The 18,594-nt window shown below is 44.5% G+C and overlaps 7 protein-coding genes across 7 annotated transcripts; 4 read left to right on the top strand and 3 right to left on the bottom strand.

The window, feature by feature from the left end:
- Window positions 1-317: 317 nt before the first annotated feature.
- AOL_s00076g667 (uncharacterized protein) lies at window positions 318-1,498 on the bottom strand (the record flags this gene model as incomplete). The annotated part of the gene is made up of 3 exons (XM_011123219.1): window positions 318-742; window positions 812-962; window positions 1,064-1,498. 3 exons carry the CDS (start codon window positions 1,496-1,498, stop codon window positions 318-320), a joined length of 1,011 nt encoding a protein of 336 aa, XP_011121521.1.
- A 1,898-nt stretch (window positions 1,499-3,396) lies between these two features.
- AOL_s00076g666 (uncharacterized protein) lies at window positions 3,397-4,246 on the bottom strand (the record flags this gene model as incomplete). The annotated part of the gene is made up of 7 exons (XM_011123218.1): window positions 3,397-3,411; window positions 3,478-3,603; window positions 3,662-3,749; window positions 3,805-3,868; window positions 3,939-4,031; window positions 4,101-4,138; window positions 4,209-4,246. 7 exons carry the CDS (start codon window positions 4,244-4,246, stop codon window positions 3,397-3,399), a joined length of 462 nt encoding a protein of 153 aa, XP_011121520.1.
- Window positions 4,247-4,803: 557 nt separating this feature from the next.
- On the top strand, window positions 4,804-8,020 carry AOL_s00076g665 (uncharacterized protein; the record flags this gene model as incomplete). Its single annotated transcript, XM_011123217.1, has 7 exons — window positions 4,804-5,108; window positions 5,187-5,719; window positions 5,776-5,923; window positions 5,975-6,104; window positions 6,158-7,126; window positions 7,183-7,810; window positions 7,872-8,020. The coding sequence occupies 7 exons, from the start codon at window positions 4,804-4,806 to the stop codon at window positions 8,018-8,020; spliced, it is 2,862 nt and encodes a 953-aa protein (XP_011121519.1).
- An 828-nt stretch (window positions 8,021-8,848) lies between these two features.
- Window positions 8,849-10,621, top strand: AOL_s00076g664 (uncharacterized protein; the record flags this gene model as incomplete). The annotated part of the gene is made up of 5 exons (XM_011123216.1): window positions 8,849-8,975; window positions 9,047-9,094; window positions 9,176-9,411; window positions 9,479-10,231; window positions 10,289-10,621. 5 exons carry the CDS (start codon window positions 8,849-8,851, stop codon window positions 10,619-10,621), a joined length of 1,497 nt encoding a protein of 498 aa, XP_011121518.1.
- A 217-nt stretch (window positions 10,622-10,838) lies between these two features.
- Window positions 10,839-11,725, bottom strand: AOL_s00076g663 (uncharacterized protein; the record flags this gene model as incomplete). Its single annotated transcript, XM_011123215.1, has 3 exons — window positions 10,839-11,139; window positions 11,214-11,601; window positions 11,668-11,725. The coding sequence occupies 3 exons, from the start codon at window positions 11,723-11,725 to the stop codon at window positions 10,839-10,841; spliced, it is 747 nt and encodes a 248-aa protein (XP_011121517.1).
- Window positions 11,726-12,508: 783 nt separating this feature from the next.
- Window positions 12,509-13,380, top strand: AOL_s00076g662 (uncharacterized protein; the record flags this gene model as incomplete). Its single annotated transcript, XM_011123214.1, has 2 exons — window positions 12,509-12,537; window positions 12,624-13,380. 2 exons carry the CDS (start codon window positions 12,509-12,511, stop codon window positions 13,378-13,380), a joined length of 786 nt encoding a protein of 261 aa, XP_011121516.1.
- A 1,697-nt stretch (window positions 13,381-15,077) lies between these two features.
- AOL_s00076g661 (uncharacterized protein) lies at window positions 15,078-17,316 on the top strand (the record flags this gene model as incomplete). Its single annotated transcript, XM_011123213.1, has 6 exons — window positions 15,078-15,197; window positions 15,300-15,341; window positions 15,435-15,685; window positions 15,853-15,922; window positions 16,204-16,699; window positions 16,817-17,316. The coding sequence occupies 6 exons, from the start codon at window positions 15,078-15,080 to the stop codon at window positions 17,314-17,316; spliced, it is 1,479 nt and encodes a 492-aa protein (XP_011121515.1).
- Window positions 17,317-18,594: the final 1,278 nt, after the last annotated feature.

Genomic DNA, 18,594 nt, shown 5'->3' with positions numbered 1-18,594 from the left:
ATTTGTAAGAAATAACTATAGCCCATGGCCCAGTGCCAGTAAAGGTATGAGAGTGAAAGTCGAAGGGATATTCCACGGTCTTCCTATGTGTTTCTTGCTCTGTTCTCCTCCCCCCTCCTTCTTCTTTCCTTCATTTTTTCTTTTCGTTTTTTTTCTTTTCGACCGGGGAAAGTCCAACGACGAACTTAGGCGAGGGTGTAGGTTAGTGGGTATGGTAACTGGCTTCCATTCCGAAGGTCCCAGATAGTCGTCGAGGATTATTACCTCAGCTGATGTTGACTAGCTGGAAATAGATACACCATCTTCAGTGGCCCATTTCATCTGAACTCAATTGACCCGTATATACCATGATCAGGGACATGCTTCAGTTCCAGTTGCTGCCATTTCTCACTATTAGAGTGAAAGTAAATACCCGAAACATCGCCGGTGACCTGGCTGAAGCAGATGTAGTAGAAACCATCAAAGCTTGCACCAGTAAGCTCCTTAACTCTGTGGTTCGGCACAAGGAAATACTCCTTCCACCTCATGAAAATATGCTCCTGCTCGCCGAAATCCTTGGTATGGCTCTCTTTGGACTTTGAAGATTTGGTGTACGGACGATAGGCAGGAAATCTGCCCCAATGTTGGAGGTCAATCTTTTCGGAAGCACCCCAGTTTTTGTTCTTTGTTTTAAAGGCGTATTTGCTGCCGATGAGTTCGCCTTCAAAATAGGTAGTCAATGTAGGGTTATCCTGTGTTAGACCTGTGACAACGACGATGGCGGTTGGTTAGTTATGTATCGATTTTGCCCCCCATGGTGCTAGGATCGTACCTTGAATACACAAGTAACCACACAGGAAGGACTCTCGCATGTCGACATGTTTGATTTCAACATGAACGGTATATGTTTGTTTATCGGATTGCTGGGTGCCTTCGAAGCGGGAGCCGGGCCGTAAGAACGATGAAGTTGAGTATGGTGTAAGCTATGTTCCGGTTTGGTTGGTTAGCACATGGGAAAGTGATCTAGTGTCCGAGCACACCGCACTGCGTTGTTGCGTGCCGAGCTGGTGGGAAATGCACGTACCCGAATATTGGAGTATGAAGCTGCTGACGACGACGGCAAACCAGCCGACGATGGAGCAAATGAGTCGGTCATGGAGTAAGGGCTTCCGGGTAGGCTGCGGTTGTTTGATGGTTTCGAAGTGGGAGATTTTATGTCCGAGGTTGAGGTTGAGGCAAGCGATTCGTTCAGGTCGGCGAACGAGTCACTTGACGACGATACGTTGATATGGCCGCCGCCGCCGCCGCTACCGCTGCTGCTGTTACCACTGCTGGCGCTTGTAGGATCCTTCCGAGAGTTTGAATTAATATTAATGTCGGATAGACAGGCGTCGTGAGGGTGGGATATTAGAGCACTGGTGAATCTGCTGTTGATGTTGTCTAGTCCACCGACGTCGATTTCTAGGCCTTGTCGCAACTGTTCTGCGGCAGAGGAGCGGGCGGGACCGGTTGTCGCCATGGCCAGTGCGATTACTACTCTATTATAGTGGCGTAATGTAATATAATGAAATGTAATGCAAAAGTATATCTGTAGGTACTTAATATGTACGAACGAGGATTGTCGATCAGAGGGCGCCCAGGTCTATCATGAAAGGAATGGAATGAAATTGAAGTCTCGGATGTCGCTTTAGAGGACGGGACAATGTATACGACTGGGGGGTAGTGCAGACTGATGGGTGGATTGACTCCGGATGATAGTGTACTCTATCGTTATAACTATGCCTTCTTGGGTAGGTAAGTATGTAGGTACTTATACAAAAATAAACGACGGTGGTGTGTCTGGCGAATGGCCTGTTAATTTTGCATCCAAGTTGAATTCAATGTCTGGTCCGTATATAGTCCGCTGGGGGGGCAAAATGGGAGGAGGTGGAGGTGGAGGTGGAAGTGGAGGAGGAGGAGGTCACAACTATTGCAATTGGGTGCGGTGAAATGATCCGATCAATTGGCTGCTCTGAGGGTCACTCCAATGCAAGACCTGGTCTGGTCTCCGCTTTCGGTCAGAAAGAATAGGCCAAAAGACAAAATAGACCGTGAAGCTTCGAACTTCAAAGCGTATGCACAGTGTACTTGAGTATGTAAGTATATGAGTAAACAGTTCTGAAAGGAGAAAAAAATCAGACCACAAAGGCGAAATCCAAGTTCAGTTTCTCGAAAGACGGCCTCCCTTTTTATCTCGTCTGCGCGTCCAGCTGCTGGCTACTATATTCAATCAATCCATTTAATGGATGGATGGGGGCCCATTTCGGAACCCACACTAGCAGGCTAGAGATTCTATACTAGCCGACAAGTCTACACATGCACCGACCGTACTAATGCAGGTTAATCCCCTGAGGTACATGCTATACAGTAAGTACCTCCGGAGGTACTTGCTTGACTTGGTGGTACCTCACACACCTCTCTGCCTGGTGAGCGGGAATAAATCATCGTCGCAGCATGGAATTTTCGAAATTCCAAGTGAGCTCAAACAAGGCAGAGCTGGAAGGGGCATCATTGAATGCGACATTTTTCCGCTTGAAGAAATCAGAAAGCGCCGGGGAAAGTGTTTTTTTGATCATGGATGGCCTGTGGGTTCCAACTAAACTTCAGGAAGGCGGCGAGATCTAGTACTCCAGTAGCACAGCACCTCATTGGTGTTCAGGTTTCGCAAAGAATGTAGCTCTACCGTAGCAGAAGACCGGTTTAGTGTTTGAACTCTTTCAATTCTCGATATTCGAATCAGCCTTTGCATAGTTACTTTTTTTTTTTTTTTTTTTTTTTTTTTTTTTTTGGAAATCTCTGACAGCGCCTGCATTTAGACAACATCAAAGCCGGACAAATGGCATCTACTCCGCATAGGATCACAGGCAAAGCTGCCCCAAAACTTGGGGGTGTCGAATTCAGTTTTATCCTGCTTTCTTGCAGGGAGCAGGCAGCGTTGAAAAATTCATGCAGTATTTTCTCGCTTCCCCACTTTTTAGTTCACCAGCAAGGTCTCTGAATGGCTGAATATGGGAAAACCCTTTCGAAGTTTCTTCCGTGTAATTTCACGCAATGTCGACGAACTAACAGGCAAGGGTTATAGTCCCGAAGAATCGAACTCGGCCGTTTGGAGTTCGCATTCTTCGCATAATTATACTTCCCTGAGATGAAGCCGCCTTATTTAAACCGGCTAACATGGGTTTGCGAATCTCATTCTATTTGTCACGAAGTGATATAATCGGTCTGAATGCTATTGCTTTGAAGATTAGATTTTGGACCTATTGATGTCTATAGAAGGCCGGAAGCATACCTCCAGTATAGAATACAGCGCCACGGTCGCGATGGATCGGCGACCGCTAGTAGCGGATTAAAGGAAACAAGGTACAAAAACTCGCCAGTTTAAATAGGTTTGATCTGACATTCCCTTATGTTAGCCAGAGGTTTACTAAAACAGCTTGACAAAACCAAATGCTTGCTTACCTTGAAGTGCAAACTGATGAGAGAAAATACCAAAGCTTTCAAGTCTTGAACGAGATAATAGAAAACCCGAAGACCTTCTGGATCCGCACTTTCCTGGATATCAACCAAGGACCCAATTTTCGCCGTCTATACACAAAGTTCATGAGCCTATGATAACCGACAGCCAGATTTCGATATTGCGAACCTCAAACGATATATGCTCGTTCCCCATGCGAATTTCTAGCTCCTGCCTTCCATCTTTATTCTTCTGTGGCCATTTCGCGTCGTCTTCCCTGTACAACAGTTAGGCTACAAAGCTTCACCAGGATGTTCCTCGGTTTTCCTTACTTCATGATTTCGCTCTCCTTGATTATGCGCTTGATCTCTTTAATCATGAGAGCACTGACGAACACTATAGACCGGCATTAGTCTAATTCGATTGTGACTCGACGGCAGGCAATAGGTTGCACGATGTCACATACTCTCTTTGCGAATCAAGGAGTCGTTTCGATAATTCGAGTTGTTCGCATATCGGGCGAGGGCGCAGCCACCGGGGACAACCTTGAAATCAAATTCTGGACGTGGTTGTTAGCTATTTGTCGATGCAATGGGTGCATAAGCTTCAGAATCGCGGGGTACTGTACCAAGAAACTCATGACCAAAACGGCCAGAGTGACCGGAGCTTCAAGTAGAAATTAGCATTACCCAGACCTAGAACCGGATGTTCGTATATTTTATTTGCATGGACGTACTAGTATCGGATATAGAACTGTTCGTTAGGCGATGACATTGTAGATTGGTGATGTTGATTGAATTGGCTAGAATTAAATCAACGGAGTAGAAGAATCAAAATGGGAAGACGCGATAAGAGCAAAGGAAAAATGCTTGGGTGAAATGACAGCGCACACGTGGTCACAGAGGATGCGTATTCTGGGGACCAGCTAGAGAGCTGTCTGCTGGGACCACCCAAAAGGACACCACGCATAACCACTAAGCAATAGAGGTAGATACCCAGATACCCTTGAGCTGGAGTGTAGCTACGATACGACGACGCCGACGACACGACTCGCCGCTTTGGCATCACTATTCCTCATACTGCCACCAATCACCCACCACCATCACCTCCTCCTACATCACCAATTGGTAGAACCTGCCCTGCTTGGACCCAGCAGACTCCTCGACTTATTGCTATCCCTACCACCGACCTGCCTCCTTCAACACGCGGCGAACGGTTCACTATATCGGACCTTCTAAGCTAAAGAACTACTAATACTACTACTACCACCACCATATCACATCGAAACATCGCTATCCGACCAATCTCGATTACATAGCCAATCATTCAAGATGTCGTTCCTAGAAAGCACGTATACGCTCGTGCACCAGGACAACAACTCCGATAGCTCGTCGTCGCAGCAGGACCTCAAGAACCAGCTTGAGAAGGGCTCCGATGAGATCAAGATGGAAACCATGAAGCGAATCTTAGTCATAATGTTGAACGGAGACCCAATGCCTGGCCTCTTGATGCATATCATCCGTTTTGTCATGCCGTCCAAACACAAGGGTTTGAAGAAGCTGTTATACTTCTACTACGAGATATGTCCGAAATTGGATTCCAGCGGCAAGCTTAAACAGGAATTCGTGCTCGTTTGGTAAGCTTGCAACTTGAGACCAAGAAAAAAAGGGCCTCTGGTTCAAAAGAATATAAGAATTCTGACGGGTTTTTATAGTAATGGTATTCGAAATGACTTACTCCACCCGAACGAGTTTATTCGCGGAGCCACATTGAGATTTCTCTGCAAATTGCGCGAAGCTGAGCTGCTAGAGCCTTTGCTTGGTTCCTGTCGACAATGCTTAGAACATAGACATGCGTATGTGCGCAAGAACGCTGTCTTTGCCGTCCAATCTATCTTCCAACATTTCGAATCCTTAATACCAGATGCGCCGGATCTCATTGTCACGTTCCTCCAGAATGAAAGCGACCACACCTGCAAGCGTAATGCCTTCGCCGCCCTTGCCGCAATTAGCCACCAAAAGGCGCTTGAGTACTTCAATACTATCGTGGACAACATCGGCGGTCTAGACGAGCTTATGCAACAGGCAATTATCGAGTTTATCAGAAAGGATGCTGTTGTCAATACACAGAATAGAGCCAGATACTTGAGAATAATATTCGACCTGCTCGAAGCTCCATCGAATACTGTCGTCTACGAAGCTGCGACATCCCTTACAACGCTTACCGGGAACCCCACTGCGATCAAGGGTTGGTCTTTAGTCGATCTCTTTGTCTCTTTATTGGTTATACTGACTGTTACGTAGCCGCTGCCGGCAAGTTTATTGAGCTTAGTGTGAAGGAGCCGGACAATAATATCAAACTCATCGTCTTGGATCGTGTGGACCAACTGCGCAAGAAACACGATGGTGTTCTCGATGATCTAACGATGGAGATCCTTCGAGTTCTTAACAGGTGGGTGCAGAATCTTAGGTACCTAAATTACTAAGCTAAAGTCTAGAATAGCCCCGATATCGATGTTCGTAAGAAGGCTTTGGATATCACTCTTAGCATGGTATCTAGCAGGAATGTAGAGGATGTTGTCATGTTGCTCAAGAAGGAGCTCGCAAAGACAGTAGACCAAGAATACGAAAAGGTTGGGTTTACACCAGAGTACGAGTGTGATGGTTGTTCTAACGTTCTTTGCAGAATGCCGAGTATCGCCAATTGCTCATCCACGCAATTCATAACTGCGCCATTAGGTTCTCGGAAGTTGCTGCTAATGTCGTTGGGCTATTGATGGATTTCATTGGTGATTTCAACAATACTTCGGCTGTTGATGTTATTGCATTCGTCAAGGAGGTCGTTGAGAAGTTCCCAGCATTAAGACAAAACATTGTTGAAAAATTGCTTGTAACACTAGGAGAGGTCAGGGCCGGGAAGGTCTATCGTGGGGCCTTGTGGATTGTTGGGGAATATTGTGTGGAGCCCAAGGATATCAGGGAAGCCTGGAAAAGGATTAGGGCGAGCTTAGGGGAGATCCCCATCCTCTCTTCAGAGCAGAAGCTCCTTGAGGCAGTACCCGAGGAAGGTGAACAGACTACGGCCGCCCCCAAATCCGCTCCAACTGGATCCCGTAAGGTTCTTGCAGATGGAACATATGCGACAGAGAGTGCCTTAACCAGCGACTCTGCAACTGCAGCAAAGCTCGAGGCCGTCAAGGCTGCCCAGAAGCCGCCATTAAGGGCCTTGATCCTAGATGGTGACTTCTTCTTAGCCTCTGTCCTTTCGTCTACCTTGACAAAACTTGTCATGCGCCATGCAGAGATCTCGAAGGATACTGCTCGGACCAACGCTTTGAAGGCTGAGGCCATGTTGATTATGATCTCTATCATTCGGGTTGGTCAATCACAATTTGTTAAGACGAAGATTGATGAGGACTCCGTCGATCGTATCATGGCCTGCGTTAAGTGTCTCTCGGAATTTGAAGACAGGAAGGAGTTGGAAACCGTGTTCCTTGACGACACTAGGAAAGCATTCAGAGCAATGATTACCGCTGAAGAGAAGAAGAGAGCAGCCACAGACGCTCGTGAGAAGAACAAAAATGCGATCCAGGTTGACGATGTTATTTCTTTCAGACAGCTCTCTAAGAAGAATGCCGGAGAATCTGCTGATGTGGTAAGCTCCTTAGGCTTCGAGGGTAGCTAAGTAACCTGCGCTAACGAATATAATAGATCGAGCTTGACCTTGAAAAGGCAACCGGTGGTGACGGCGCCGTCGAAGATGTCGCATCTAAACTCAGCCGGGTCGTTCAGCTTACTGGTTTCTCGGACCCAGTCTACGCCGAAGCTTATGTCAAGGTGCACCAGTTTGATATTGTTCTCGATGTTTTGTTGGTCAACCAAACCGCCGATACGCTTCAGAATCTCACTGTCGAATTCGCAACTCTGGGTGACCTCAAAGTGGTAGAGAAGCCAACGACTCAGAGCCTTGCCCCTCACAGCTTCCAGAGCGTGCAGGCGACAATCAAGGTCTCCTCGACTGACCAGGGTGTGATCTTTGGAAATGTTGTCTATGATGGTGCTAGCTCGACAGAGACCAACGTTGTGATCTTGAACGATGTGCATGTGGATATTATGGATTATATCCAGCCAGCCACCTGCACAGAGACCCAATTTAGATCGATGTGGACGGAATTTGAGTGGGAGAACAAGGTCAACATCAACTCCAAGGCGCCCACACTTCGAGAATTCCTGAACCAGCTTATGGCAGCTTCGAATATGAACTGTCTGACACCTGAAGCTTCATTAAAGGGTGACTGTCAGTTCCTCAGCGCCAACCTCTATGCTAAGAGCGTTTTCGGTATGTACATGCATATTACCCCGCTAGTTTCGTACTATATATGCTTATGTGTTTATTTTAGGTGAGGATGCACTTGCAAACCTGAGCGTAGAGCAAGACGGAGAGGGGGGGCCAATTACCGGGTTTGTGAGAATCAGAAGCAGATCCCAAGGCCTAGCGCTCAGCCTAGGGTCGCTCAAGGGATTAAGCAAAGTCGGGGTTGGAGCATGAGATTCCCCCTAAGTTCGTAGGTATTCGATTACATACGTACTTGCTTAGTTACTCGAACGGGACCGGAAGCTTAGGGGGTCGGGTTGGGGTCGGTAGTAATAAATATTACATATTGCGATGGGGCTGGAGAGGAGCATGCAAGTATCTGCCGATTGGATGGCAAGTGCAGATTTGATATCAGATTTCCTTTTCTTTTCTTCTTTTCTTCTCTTTCTGTTTTACTTTTATGTATGAATGAGTGTATATACCATATTTCCTTTCCTTTTCCTTTCCCTTTCCCTTTGCAAATGCTCTGCTACATGCTGTTTGGACCTGTAGTAACGTTCTGTTTCCGCCTGGCGTTGTCTGTCGAAAGAAAAGAAAAAGAAGAGAAGAGACTAAAAGATAATGCATTTTACTCGATATGGACAATGCCTAGCAATATGACCAGGTGCCTAAGTACCTACTATTGTATAGGTCCATAGTATATAGATGAATGGACGTAAATTAAACGCGGATGATTATAACAGTGGACGGGGCTTTAGTTCAACCGAGGAAGCTCCTGAGCAGCCACCCCGGACCATTCGAACGCGGCACTGTCAGGCACACACCACCCCAATCTAATCTCGCTCTGCGAACAATTGATTACATTCTTGACATGACAGTTTATCTAATTAGTATAACCATGGCTTGTTCCGTCACTTCCGCACCGTTTCTTCCTCATCTGTAACTAGCTCCTGGCCTGTCCTGGCCTTGAAATAGTAGATAAAGTCTCTTCTATCCCCCTTGAACATATCGATCTCAACAGAGCCCCCAAACTCTTTAGGTTAACGAGCACACGCACGCACGATGTCGTCAGAACACCAAGGCCTCGTTACATCGACTTCGCACGACGGCGTGGCAATAAGCCCCGAAGATGCGTTGCTGTTGGACACCCATTCGCTGATTATTCGCGAAGACCGTGTGACGATTGCCGGTATGAGACCTAATTTCGCCTGGAGAAGTTGGAGTTTCTGTTGCTAATTCAAAATGTACGCATATGCATAGACAAGAGGAAGTCGTCCAAGAAGCGCGATGCTTCATGCTGTGGAATTGGTGCGTGTCGCATGAGCGTGTTCAATTCCTCACATTTAAACCCGTGACAACGTACTTACCAATTGGCGTTCTTTATTATAGCTGGCACCGGCAAGCCTTCTGACGAGCTCGTTACTCTACATAATATCCTCTGGGCTCGGGTATACATTTCCGAGGACAAAAGTGCTGTTCAAATTACTTCTGCAAAGGAACTTTCTAGTCGACTTGTTAAACCCTCTACAATTTCTATCCCGATCGATGATGGCGACTTGGAAAAGGCGGATAGATGGGTCGAGAGATTACTTGAGAAGGCATACGAAGGCATGTATCTCTCAGCGGTAGTGCAGGGCATGACATGGCGGGATTGGCTATAGCTAATGCTACGGCAATATAGGATCACAACAGGCCAAACGTTTCAAGGTCCTAATAAACCCACACGGTGGTCCGGGGACGGCAGAAAAGATATACAAAACCGAGATCGAACCGATATTCGCCGCCGCTAGTTGCCATATCGATGTTGAACATACAGAGTACTCCGAGCATGCGATCAAGATCGCACAGGAGTTAGATATCGAGGCATATGATGCTGTAGTCTGTATCTCTGGCGACGGCGTGCCGCATGAGGTGTTCAACGGTCTTGCAAGAAGACCGGATGCCCGGAAAGCATTGAATAAAATCGCAGTTTGCCAATTACCCGGTGGGTCTGGCAATGGCATGTGCTGGAGCTTTACAGGAACGGATGCGCCGAGCTTAGCAGCCGTTGCTCTTGTTAAGGGAAAACGGACGCCGTTCGATTTGGTTTCCGTTACCCAGGGAGATAAAAGGATACTTTCCTTCTTGTCCCAGTCTGTCGGACTGACGGCCGAACTTGATCTAGGGACGGAGAATATGAGGTGGATGGGTAATACCAGATTTACGGTTGGGTTCCTGCAGAGGGTTATTACAGAAAGAATATACCCATCTGAGATCCATGTTAAGCTAGCGATTGAGAGTAAGGAAGAGATCCGCCGGAATGCGTCTACAGTTAGGTTGCCTCCCGATGGAGAACACGAATATGAAGGGCTGCCGCCGTTGCAGTATGGCACTGTGAATGACCCGGTGCCTGATGACTGGGTCGCGGAATCCCACCCCAAAATGGGCAACTTTTACTGCGGAAACGTAAGTTGAGATTGTTTGGTTCCAGTGCATGGATCTACGGTGCTAATGTGGTTTTAGATGATTTGCATGTCGAAAGATATCCATTTCTTCCCGGCCGCCAAACCTAACGATGGTCACATGGACCTAGCTACTATGGATGGTGACGTTGGGCGATTGAAAGCGGTGGGAGTTATGCTTGGTGCTGAGACTGGAAAACACTTCGACATTCCTGAATTGAACTACAGGAAAGTGCTTGCATACAGGTTTACGCCAAAGAATCAAAAGGATGGATACATCAGTATCGACGGTGAGAAGGTTGCATTCGCACCTTTTCAGGCAGAGATCCACCATGGACTCGGAGTTTCATTATCATTGAGACCTAACGTGTATGAAGGGCCAACCTTGGTCTAAAAGGGTTATCAAGGGAGTTATATCGGTCTGGTTGGCGTTGTTTTCTGGGGGCCTTTCCTCCGTAACTTGTAATATAGGATACCGTGATAGCAGCATTTTAATTTGCAACAGTTGGTATTGCGGGGTATAGAAGGTCGCTCTATAGTTGTGATTCGTACAGAAGAAAAAAAGAAGGCTAATAGTACAATGTCGTTTCATTCCCTCGTATTCACCCGATCTAACCGATTGGAACTTTTAATAGAGGTTGCAGTCGCTCATCCTCCAGCATTTCCGTTACATTTTTTCGTATCGGCTTTGACAATGTTTCTTTCTGGAGTTTTCGGAAGGGTCGTAGAACAGCTTCTGTTTGCTCTGGAGTGATGTCGTATTCTTCCTCGGCTTCTTCTTCCTCTTCTTTTCCTTCTTCTTCGTTGTCTTCACTGGCCTCTTTTTCGACTTTTGCAACTTTGATTAATTCGTCGACGAATATATCAACCACATGGTACCGTAGCCCGTCAGGCATCTTCGAATTTGTAGGACTATCGATCACCCATAGTTAGCCTTTTCCTTCCTAGCCATTTCCAAGATATACGTAGAAGAACAAAAGACATACTGCAACGTCAGCCCTTCCAACACCTCATTCCTTCTCCCCACGACCCCTTCATCCCACCCAATAGCCTTTAAACACCTCAATTCAGCCGCCAAATACCGTCTAACCAACAGCATGAACTTATCCATTCTCAGTGAATCAATAGATGTCCATTCTCTCGTCATAGTCGCCCAATACGCTTCTAAAAATGTTATAACATTATGAGGTTTTAAGACTTCGACCAGAGATGCAAGTTCGTCCGCTAATCGCTGTTGTGTACGAGGACGGTCCGACAGCCACATGCAATAGAAGAGTCCTTTCCAGAGCTTTAACAGGTCGGATTGTGTGAAGGTGCGGGAGGAAGAAAGGTAGGCTTTTAGAGATTCAACGGCCTTGTCGCGGGTTGGACGGTCTATAGATCACATTCGATTAGAATTCCGAGTGAAGTTCTTGAGATTGTACCGAGGAGAGATTATACCATTTGCAGCAAGCTGCTTAATAAAAGGAGTCTGCTGGATACTGCTGTCGGTCGTCATTTTTAATTTTTTTTCGGTTTGGCAATGTCAATTGAGATTTAGCTGTGGCAGTTTGAAGGTTGAAATTTTGCGACGAAAAGCCCAAAGCGGAACCTGCGCGACCTTAGCACGAGACGAGACTCCCAAGTTGAAGTCACGTGAGTCCAGAGCTGGTGTCGAAAATAACACAGCAGAAACACATGCAACGGCCCTCCAAATTACACCGGCCAAATCCAGGTATATAAAACAAAGATACCAGGTTCGTAATTTCCAGGCATTAACTACAATCCTATGCTAAATATATAAGCTTGTGACAGTCAATCACTATGGTTTCAATATAGTTTTAAGGCTATATATACATGCATATTATGTGAAAGTTTAATAACAGCCACCGACCATTCACCGCGGAGAACCGGAGTCTGAGAACATCGGTTCTGGAAATGTATGTAACGGCACTAAATTTGAGGAGGCGAAATCATTACTGCCAACAAGCATTTTGGCTCCGAAGTCTAAGGGCGCAGCGGCTGAACTGACCAAATGGAGGAAGGCTTGTCCAAGTGGCAGTTGACGGGTCACACAAACCAACCTCCAGATATCAGTCGAAGCTCTGGAAAACGGGTCTGGTGACCGAGGGGTTGGTGGCTTTGGGGATATATAAAGTACTAAGTATGCGGCCCGATCCCGTAGTCCACTTTTCACATTATTCCACACACCCTCGTTCCAAGAACCAGGTATATTAACCTTCGGAATAGTATTATCTTAATATTATTTAGTGGCCAGAAAAAACCCTAATATTAAAGCAAAATGAAGACTAGTACTCAAGTTCTTCTAAGGTATGGATTCTACTCCAAATTTGCCTAAATTTTGCATATATATTACACTACATCGTGGATCTTGCTGACTTCAGGGATAAAAATAGTTTGATGGCCATTGGTGCTTCCGCTTACCCAGAAGGAACACCGACAGCAGAATACTCTCCTGTGGTCACTGGAGACGGATGTCCTGCCAAATACGACCCAAACTGCCCATACTTCTGTAATAGCCGTGGCCAGGGCAGCAATTGTTCCCCAAATTTCATCACAGGCCCGGGTACCCCAGGTTGTTTCGTCTGCCCTGGAATCCCAAGCGAATGTCCCAGTAAACCCAATGACTCTTGCGCATACATCTGCACCGGGTCAGCGGATATCAACCTTGGACCCGGAAGCCCCAATGTTTTCTGCGCGCCTTCGGATGCCAGTTTAGAACCTCTGGGCGATAGTACAACAAAGGCAATTACTTGTGTAATTTGCTCGGATGATGATGATGGTACCCCTACAGACCCTCCTCCCTCGGAAGATACAGAAACACCTACTGTGCCCCCTCCCCCAGAAGATACGGCTGCGCCTCCACCTGAAGATACGACTACACCTCCACCTGAAGATACGACTACATCTCCTCCACCTGAAGAAACGACAACAACTAGTACTCCTCCACCTTCATACAATACTACTACACCTACCATCCCTTCTCCTCCCCCTCCTCCTCCTGCATACAATACGACAACACCTACCCTCCCTCCACCCTCGGGAAATACGACTGTAGTCCAACCACCAGAGTACACCGGCGCAGCCTCGCGTGTTTCCATCGGTGGAGCGGCGATTTTAGGACTTGCTGCTATCGTTTTGTTCAATTTTTAAGAGGATTCGGACAAGATCGGGGCGGTGGTGCGTCTGTATTACTATCAAAGAAATAATTATAATGGGGGTTCCAATTAATTGCGAATTGGCGGATCGATGGCATACAATTTTTAATACACAGCATATTTCATGGTGTTTTCTATTACGATACATATACCTTATGTTTATTTCTCTTTATCGTCTTGTCTAATTATAAAACTAAAAAGATGCTTCAGCTTTATGAAGTACATCAAAATAAAACATTGGCTTCTAGGTTCGTTTTTGTGTCCGTAGGCTGGTAGGTTGTACAATTGTAAATTTTGGATTATTCTATATATCATCTCTTTCATATATGCATATGCATGCGTCACTCAGCTTGCGCTTGTCATTACGGTAGACTACCGCAGAACATAGTGCAGCATTTGGCTCACGAGTTAACGTTATAATAGCAGATACTGGTTGATACTACAGGCGCATAGACGGATTATATCACATACCTAAGTACCTAGTGAGCACCTAAGTATATAGCACATATAGAATGGTATAGATGGTGCATGCACAACAAGCCACTGGTTCTTTCCGGGCCATTCACCATACCAGTACCATAATGAAACTGTACTAACTATTGGTTCGAGACCGCCAGCAGGATAAGTTTAAGATGTGTATACATATACAGGCATAATGTAGTACACTCGGAGACACGTCGCGTCGACACGGGTTATGCTGCGAGTAGGCATTATTTAGAGACTATACAGACACTACCAATTGCAATGCAAATTCAAGTAAGGCTGCACCCGCCATCGATGGTCTCTATACTAAATTTAACATTAAGCTTTATTGGTTAAGCTACCCGTTGCTTGTCTCGTCGCCTCAGAGCTTTAAAGGACTAAAAGGGTTATCAGTTAGAATTAGAATTAGGTTTAACAAAGAAAAGGACGCGACAGAAAATACATTCATAACACGTTGGCAGCTACAAATCATCTTTGCAGCCAAACTGCTAACTCGCACAACAAACGCGTTTTCGGAGTTACTCAAACTTGAATATTCACCCACTTCTGTATAGTCAATTATAAATATTTAAATACTTAATTACTCAAGTAAATAATCATTGTTTTAAATATATCATTTTAAACAGGATTTTCTATATCTTTTTATTTATTTTGCTATTTTATTTAACTTTGTTATTTTTTGTATAATCTATAACCTGCTATAAGTAGGTACATAGCTATAGCAGGTTGTTTTTGTGTTGTTTAGCCCAACACCAATAAAACAAAATAGGGTAGTGGCCGGCAACAACTGGTAGTTACATAAAAGTAATCATCTCACCTCCTATAATTCACGCCTATACTCACCACCCCACAAGTCATCACCAACGGCACTTGTTTAGACGAAACTTATATAAATCGATTCGTCTCGTCGAGCCGAATCTTTTAAGCCAACTTTTGGGCTATTTCGCCGGGGTAAGTTGAGGTCTCCTTGCGAGGGGTGGATTCTGAATCGTGTCTAGCGCCCAAAGTATGCTATGCATAAACAAAAATATAAAAACGAAACATGAAAACAAATGAAAAGAAAATGAAAAATGAAAAGATAGAAAAAAATATTAATTTTTTTTTTAGAATTTTTAAAAAGACTTTTTTTCTTCTTTAAATATGCGGGGACTAAAAAACTAATATTCAAAAGCTTCTACTAGAACTCCTAAAAAAAGGTGGTTTTTCGAAATGGCAGAAGCCAAAGGCGCTCTCTACACGGTTAGCTCTGGGGCTGCCGAAACACAATTGCTGGTGGAATCGCTTGAGGCTGTTCTCGATGCCCAGCCTGACGCTATTGAGTACCATGAAGTAAATACATGATACACCCAACAAATTCACCAATTTTCAAGTTTATCTCCTGCATGCTATGAATGAACCCCAAACTAATATCATTTTTATCGATACTTGTAGGTCAATAAAATTGTTGATGAGAAATTCATTGTCGGCATGGAGGTAAGCTAAGCCCTTGAACCCTCAGGCGCGCTTGTAGCGTTTAATAATACCACTATTTGCCAACACATTTCTAACGGGGACGGGTGGTTACAGGAGCCATTGTACTTGATCAGGTGGAAGGGTTATTGCAAAGAATACGACACCTGGGAGCCGGCTGTGAACTTTAAAGACTGTAAAAAGGTCCTCCAGAAATGGAAACTAAAAAAACTGGCAAAGCAGAAGGCTCAACCTCAGCATGAGGAGATAGTCAGGGCAACATCGTCTGCCAGCGGTGAGGTTCCTGTCCAAAAGAGAAGGCCTGGAAGGCCAAAGGGGAGTAAAGACAAAGAGCCGCGTCCTAAGAGGTGGGTTGATATCCTCTAACTTCGTTCAGTTATTCTTCACTTCATATCCTTCCCAAATTAGCACCCTTCTTTTAACCCTAATTTTTATTTTATTTTATTTTATTTTTTTTTCTAGAGATATTTCATGCTCGAGGGTGACGTTGCTAACACTTTTGACACCTTTGTAGAAATCGAAAACGAAGCAGATCAGAGAGTGGTGACTCTGAAATAGAGTCCATTGTCAGCAAGAAATCTAATGTAAGTCTGTTATTTTTGTCACTATTTAGACCACATATGTATATGCAGCTACCCGAGTCAATTGTCAATTCCCTTGGCTTTTCAAACATCTTCAAAATTTTATTTTTTTAATTTTATTTTTTTTAATTTTATTGTTTTATACTATTTTATATTTTATGTTTTGTATCCCTTTTTATAGTTTTCTTTATCAAAAAAGAAAAAAGAGAAGAAGAAGAAAAAAGAGAAGAAGTGGAAAACCTTCCCATGAAATTATGCTAACATACATCTAAATATATATACAGTCGACCACCCAATCCCTCCAGAAACTCCAAATTTATAGTCCTAGAGGGGACGATCCAGAAGACAGAACCCAAAAACACCCAGACCGTCTCAAGTTTTTGAAAAAATTAAAACGTCTGAGCGGGCCCGAGATCACAGTTGTCAACACCGTTGACACGGTTCCTTGCCCTCCCCTCGAATTCACCTTCTTAGATGATTATGTCTACAGAGAAGGCGTTCCCGTCCCCGACCCCGAATTCAACTGGGGCTGCGAATGCAACCATGCTTTCGGATGTCAAACTACGAATACGGACTGTCACTGCGTAGAGGGCAATCATTCCGACCTACGGCGGCTTGCATATAAGCATAAAGGGTTGCTTAAATACCCTGCGGAAAATGCATACGCTATACACGAGTGCAATGAGAAGTGCACCTGCAATTTTCGGTGTCCTAATAAGGTTGTGTTGAAGGGACGACAGGTTCCGTTGGAGATCTTCAAGACGGAGCACAAAGGTTGGGGTAGGTTTTAAAATATCATTGTACCCAGCATAGATTCCTCTTTTCCACGTTTAAGGGGTTAAAAAATATATATTTTTTGAAGCAGTAATCAATACTAACTAATCCTTTGAACTATAGGTTTACGCTGTCCTGTTGACTTGGAAGCTGGTCAATTCATAGACCGTTATATCGGCGAAGTCATTACGGAACAAGAAGCAGAAAGGCGCACCAAAATCCAGGAGAAAATAGGACTTACATACCTTTTTGATCTTGACAAATTTGTCGAGGAAGATGAAGATGAAGAAGACGACGATGACAATGACAATGGTTCGAATGGCGAGGGAGCCACCAAGAAGGAAGTTTACTGTGTCGACGGCGCAGATTATGGTGGCGTCACCCGATTCATAAACCACTCTTGCGAGCCTAATATGATGGTTCATGTGGTCACTCACAACAGATCCGACCTAAGAACGTATGACTTAGCTTTGTTTACATCCCGCAAGATCCCCGCGGGCGAGGAGTTGACGTTTGAATACGTTCGAAACGAGGGTTGGAAACCAGGTGATCCCATTCCCGAGGATAAAATGAAGTTTCCTTGCTATTGTGGGGCGAAGAAGTGCTACGGGTGGCTGTTCTAGAGAACTTTATTCACTTCTTTTTTTAGAGCAGATGCATTTATGATATTTCTTCTTTTTAATTTTCATCACAGCTACTTTTTCTTCTTCCTTCTTCTTTGAACTGTCTTCTTCGGGGTTTGATTCTTATGATTTTTTTTTTTTCTTCTTTTTTTTTTCTTGTTTACGAAGCAGGCATTTGCAATTCCTCGGTCTGTATTGAGCGATATCGATTCGATGCGGGGTTATGTACATTTATATATTAGCAACTGTTTATAGTTTTATGGCGAATTGTGGGGACTACGCTGGGGGGAAGTTAGGTAGATAAAGCATAGTATATAATATCGCACCATTCCACAGCTACTACTTACGTAATAAGTAGCTATCTATCTATCTAGAATTCCAATATTATCAACATGTAACTAATTGTCTATACATAAGTATATCATTTATTCTTTTGATTGATAGGATGTTGGATATGTTTACGACCCGAGGAATTCTAGAAAAGAGAGGACGAGATCGGTGGAATGTTAACTCAGACGTCTCAGCCTCTTGTTGCGGAATTTACATGTGTATATACCCCGCCCAAAATTAGCAGCATTTTATATCGGGAGATAGTCGGATCTTGAAGTTCTAAGTGATTAGGTAGATAGGTATATCGAAAGAATTGTAATTTCCTTTTTTTTTTTTTTCGGTGCATGCTGTGGATCTTTGTCATCCCAGCGAGGAGGGCTAACTAGTATAGACGAGATAAGCTTAAGAGGCGATGCTCTAGCTTTGCATGACAAAATAAAAGAAGAGAGAAAAAAAGGCATTGATTCATTACCAGATGCTTACAATATCCTGCGAAACGGCCTAACTAGCTAAGCCCTACGGTCTCAATGATGCATATACATTACCGCAATGTATGGGAAACCTGGTATCGAACCTAGAGACTTAAAGGGACTTCCTAGCTTCGATATAATAACAATCGTCGCTTACGGTGTGTATGCTTGTAAATTCTGGGGGGGGGTTGGTTTATTTGTATTTGATTTGTTAACATGTTATCATCTCGAAATGGACATTTCTCGATACCATTCGTGTTCCGTCTACGTCACAGGTTTCGGGTGTTTCGCTCTCCGACAAGCATCTGAAATCCAAATTGAGGTCATGTGTATTGACCGAAAATCGTCATGATCATGTCATGTTAGGATGAGATAGAGAAAGCAAAAAAAAAGGAACAATCTAAAATAATCCAAAACAATCTATATTTTTCAAACAAATTCTAAAAAAAAAAAAGGCTGTTCTACTGGCTTAGGAGGA

This window comes from Orbilia oligospora (assembly GCF_000225545.1).
Source record: "Orbilia oligospora ATCC 24927 unplaced genomic scaffold scaffold00076, whole genome shotgun sequence".
Lineage (NCBI taxonomy): Eukaryota > Fungi > Ascomycota > Orbiliomycetes > Orbiliales > Orbiliaceae > Orbilia > Orbilia oligospora.
The sequence above is the reverse complement of the archived record's forward strand: the minus strand, read 5'-3'. Positions and strand labels throughout refer to the sequence as shown.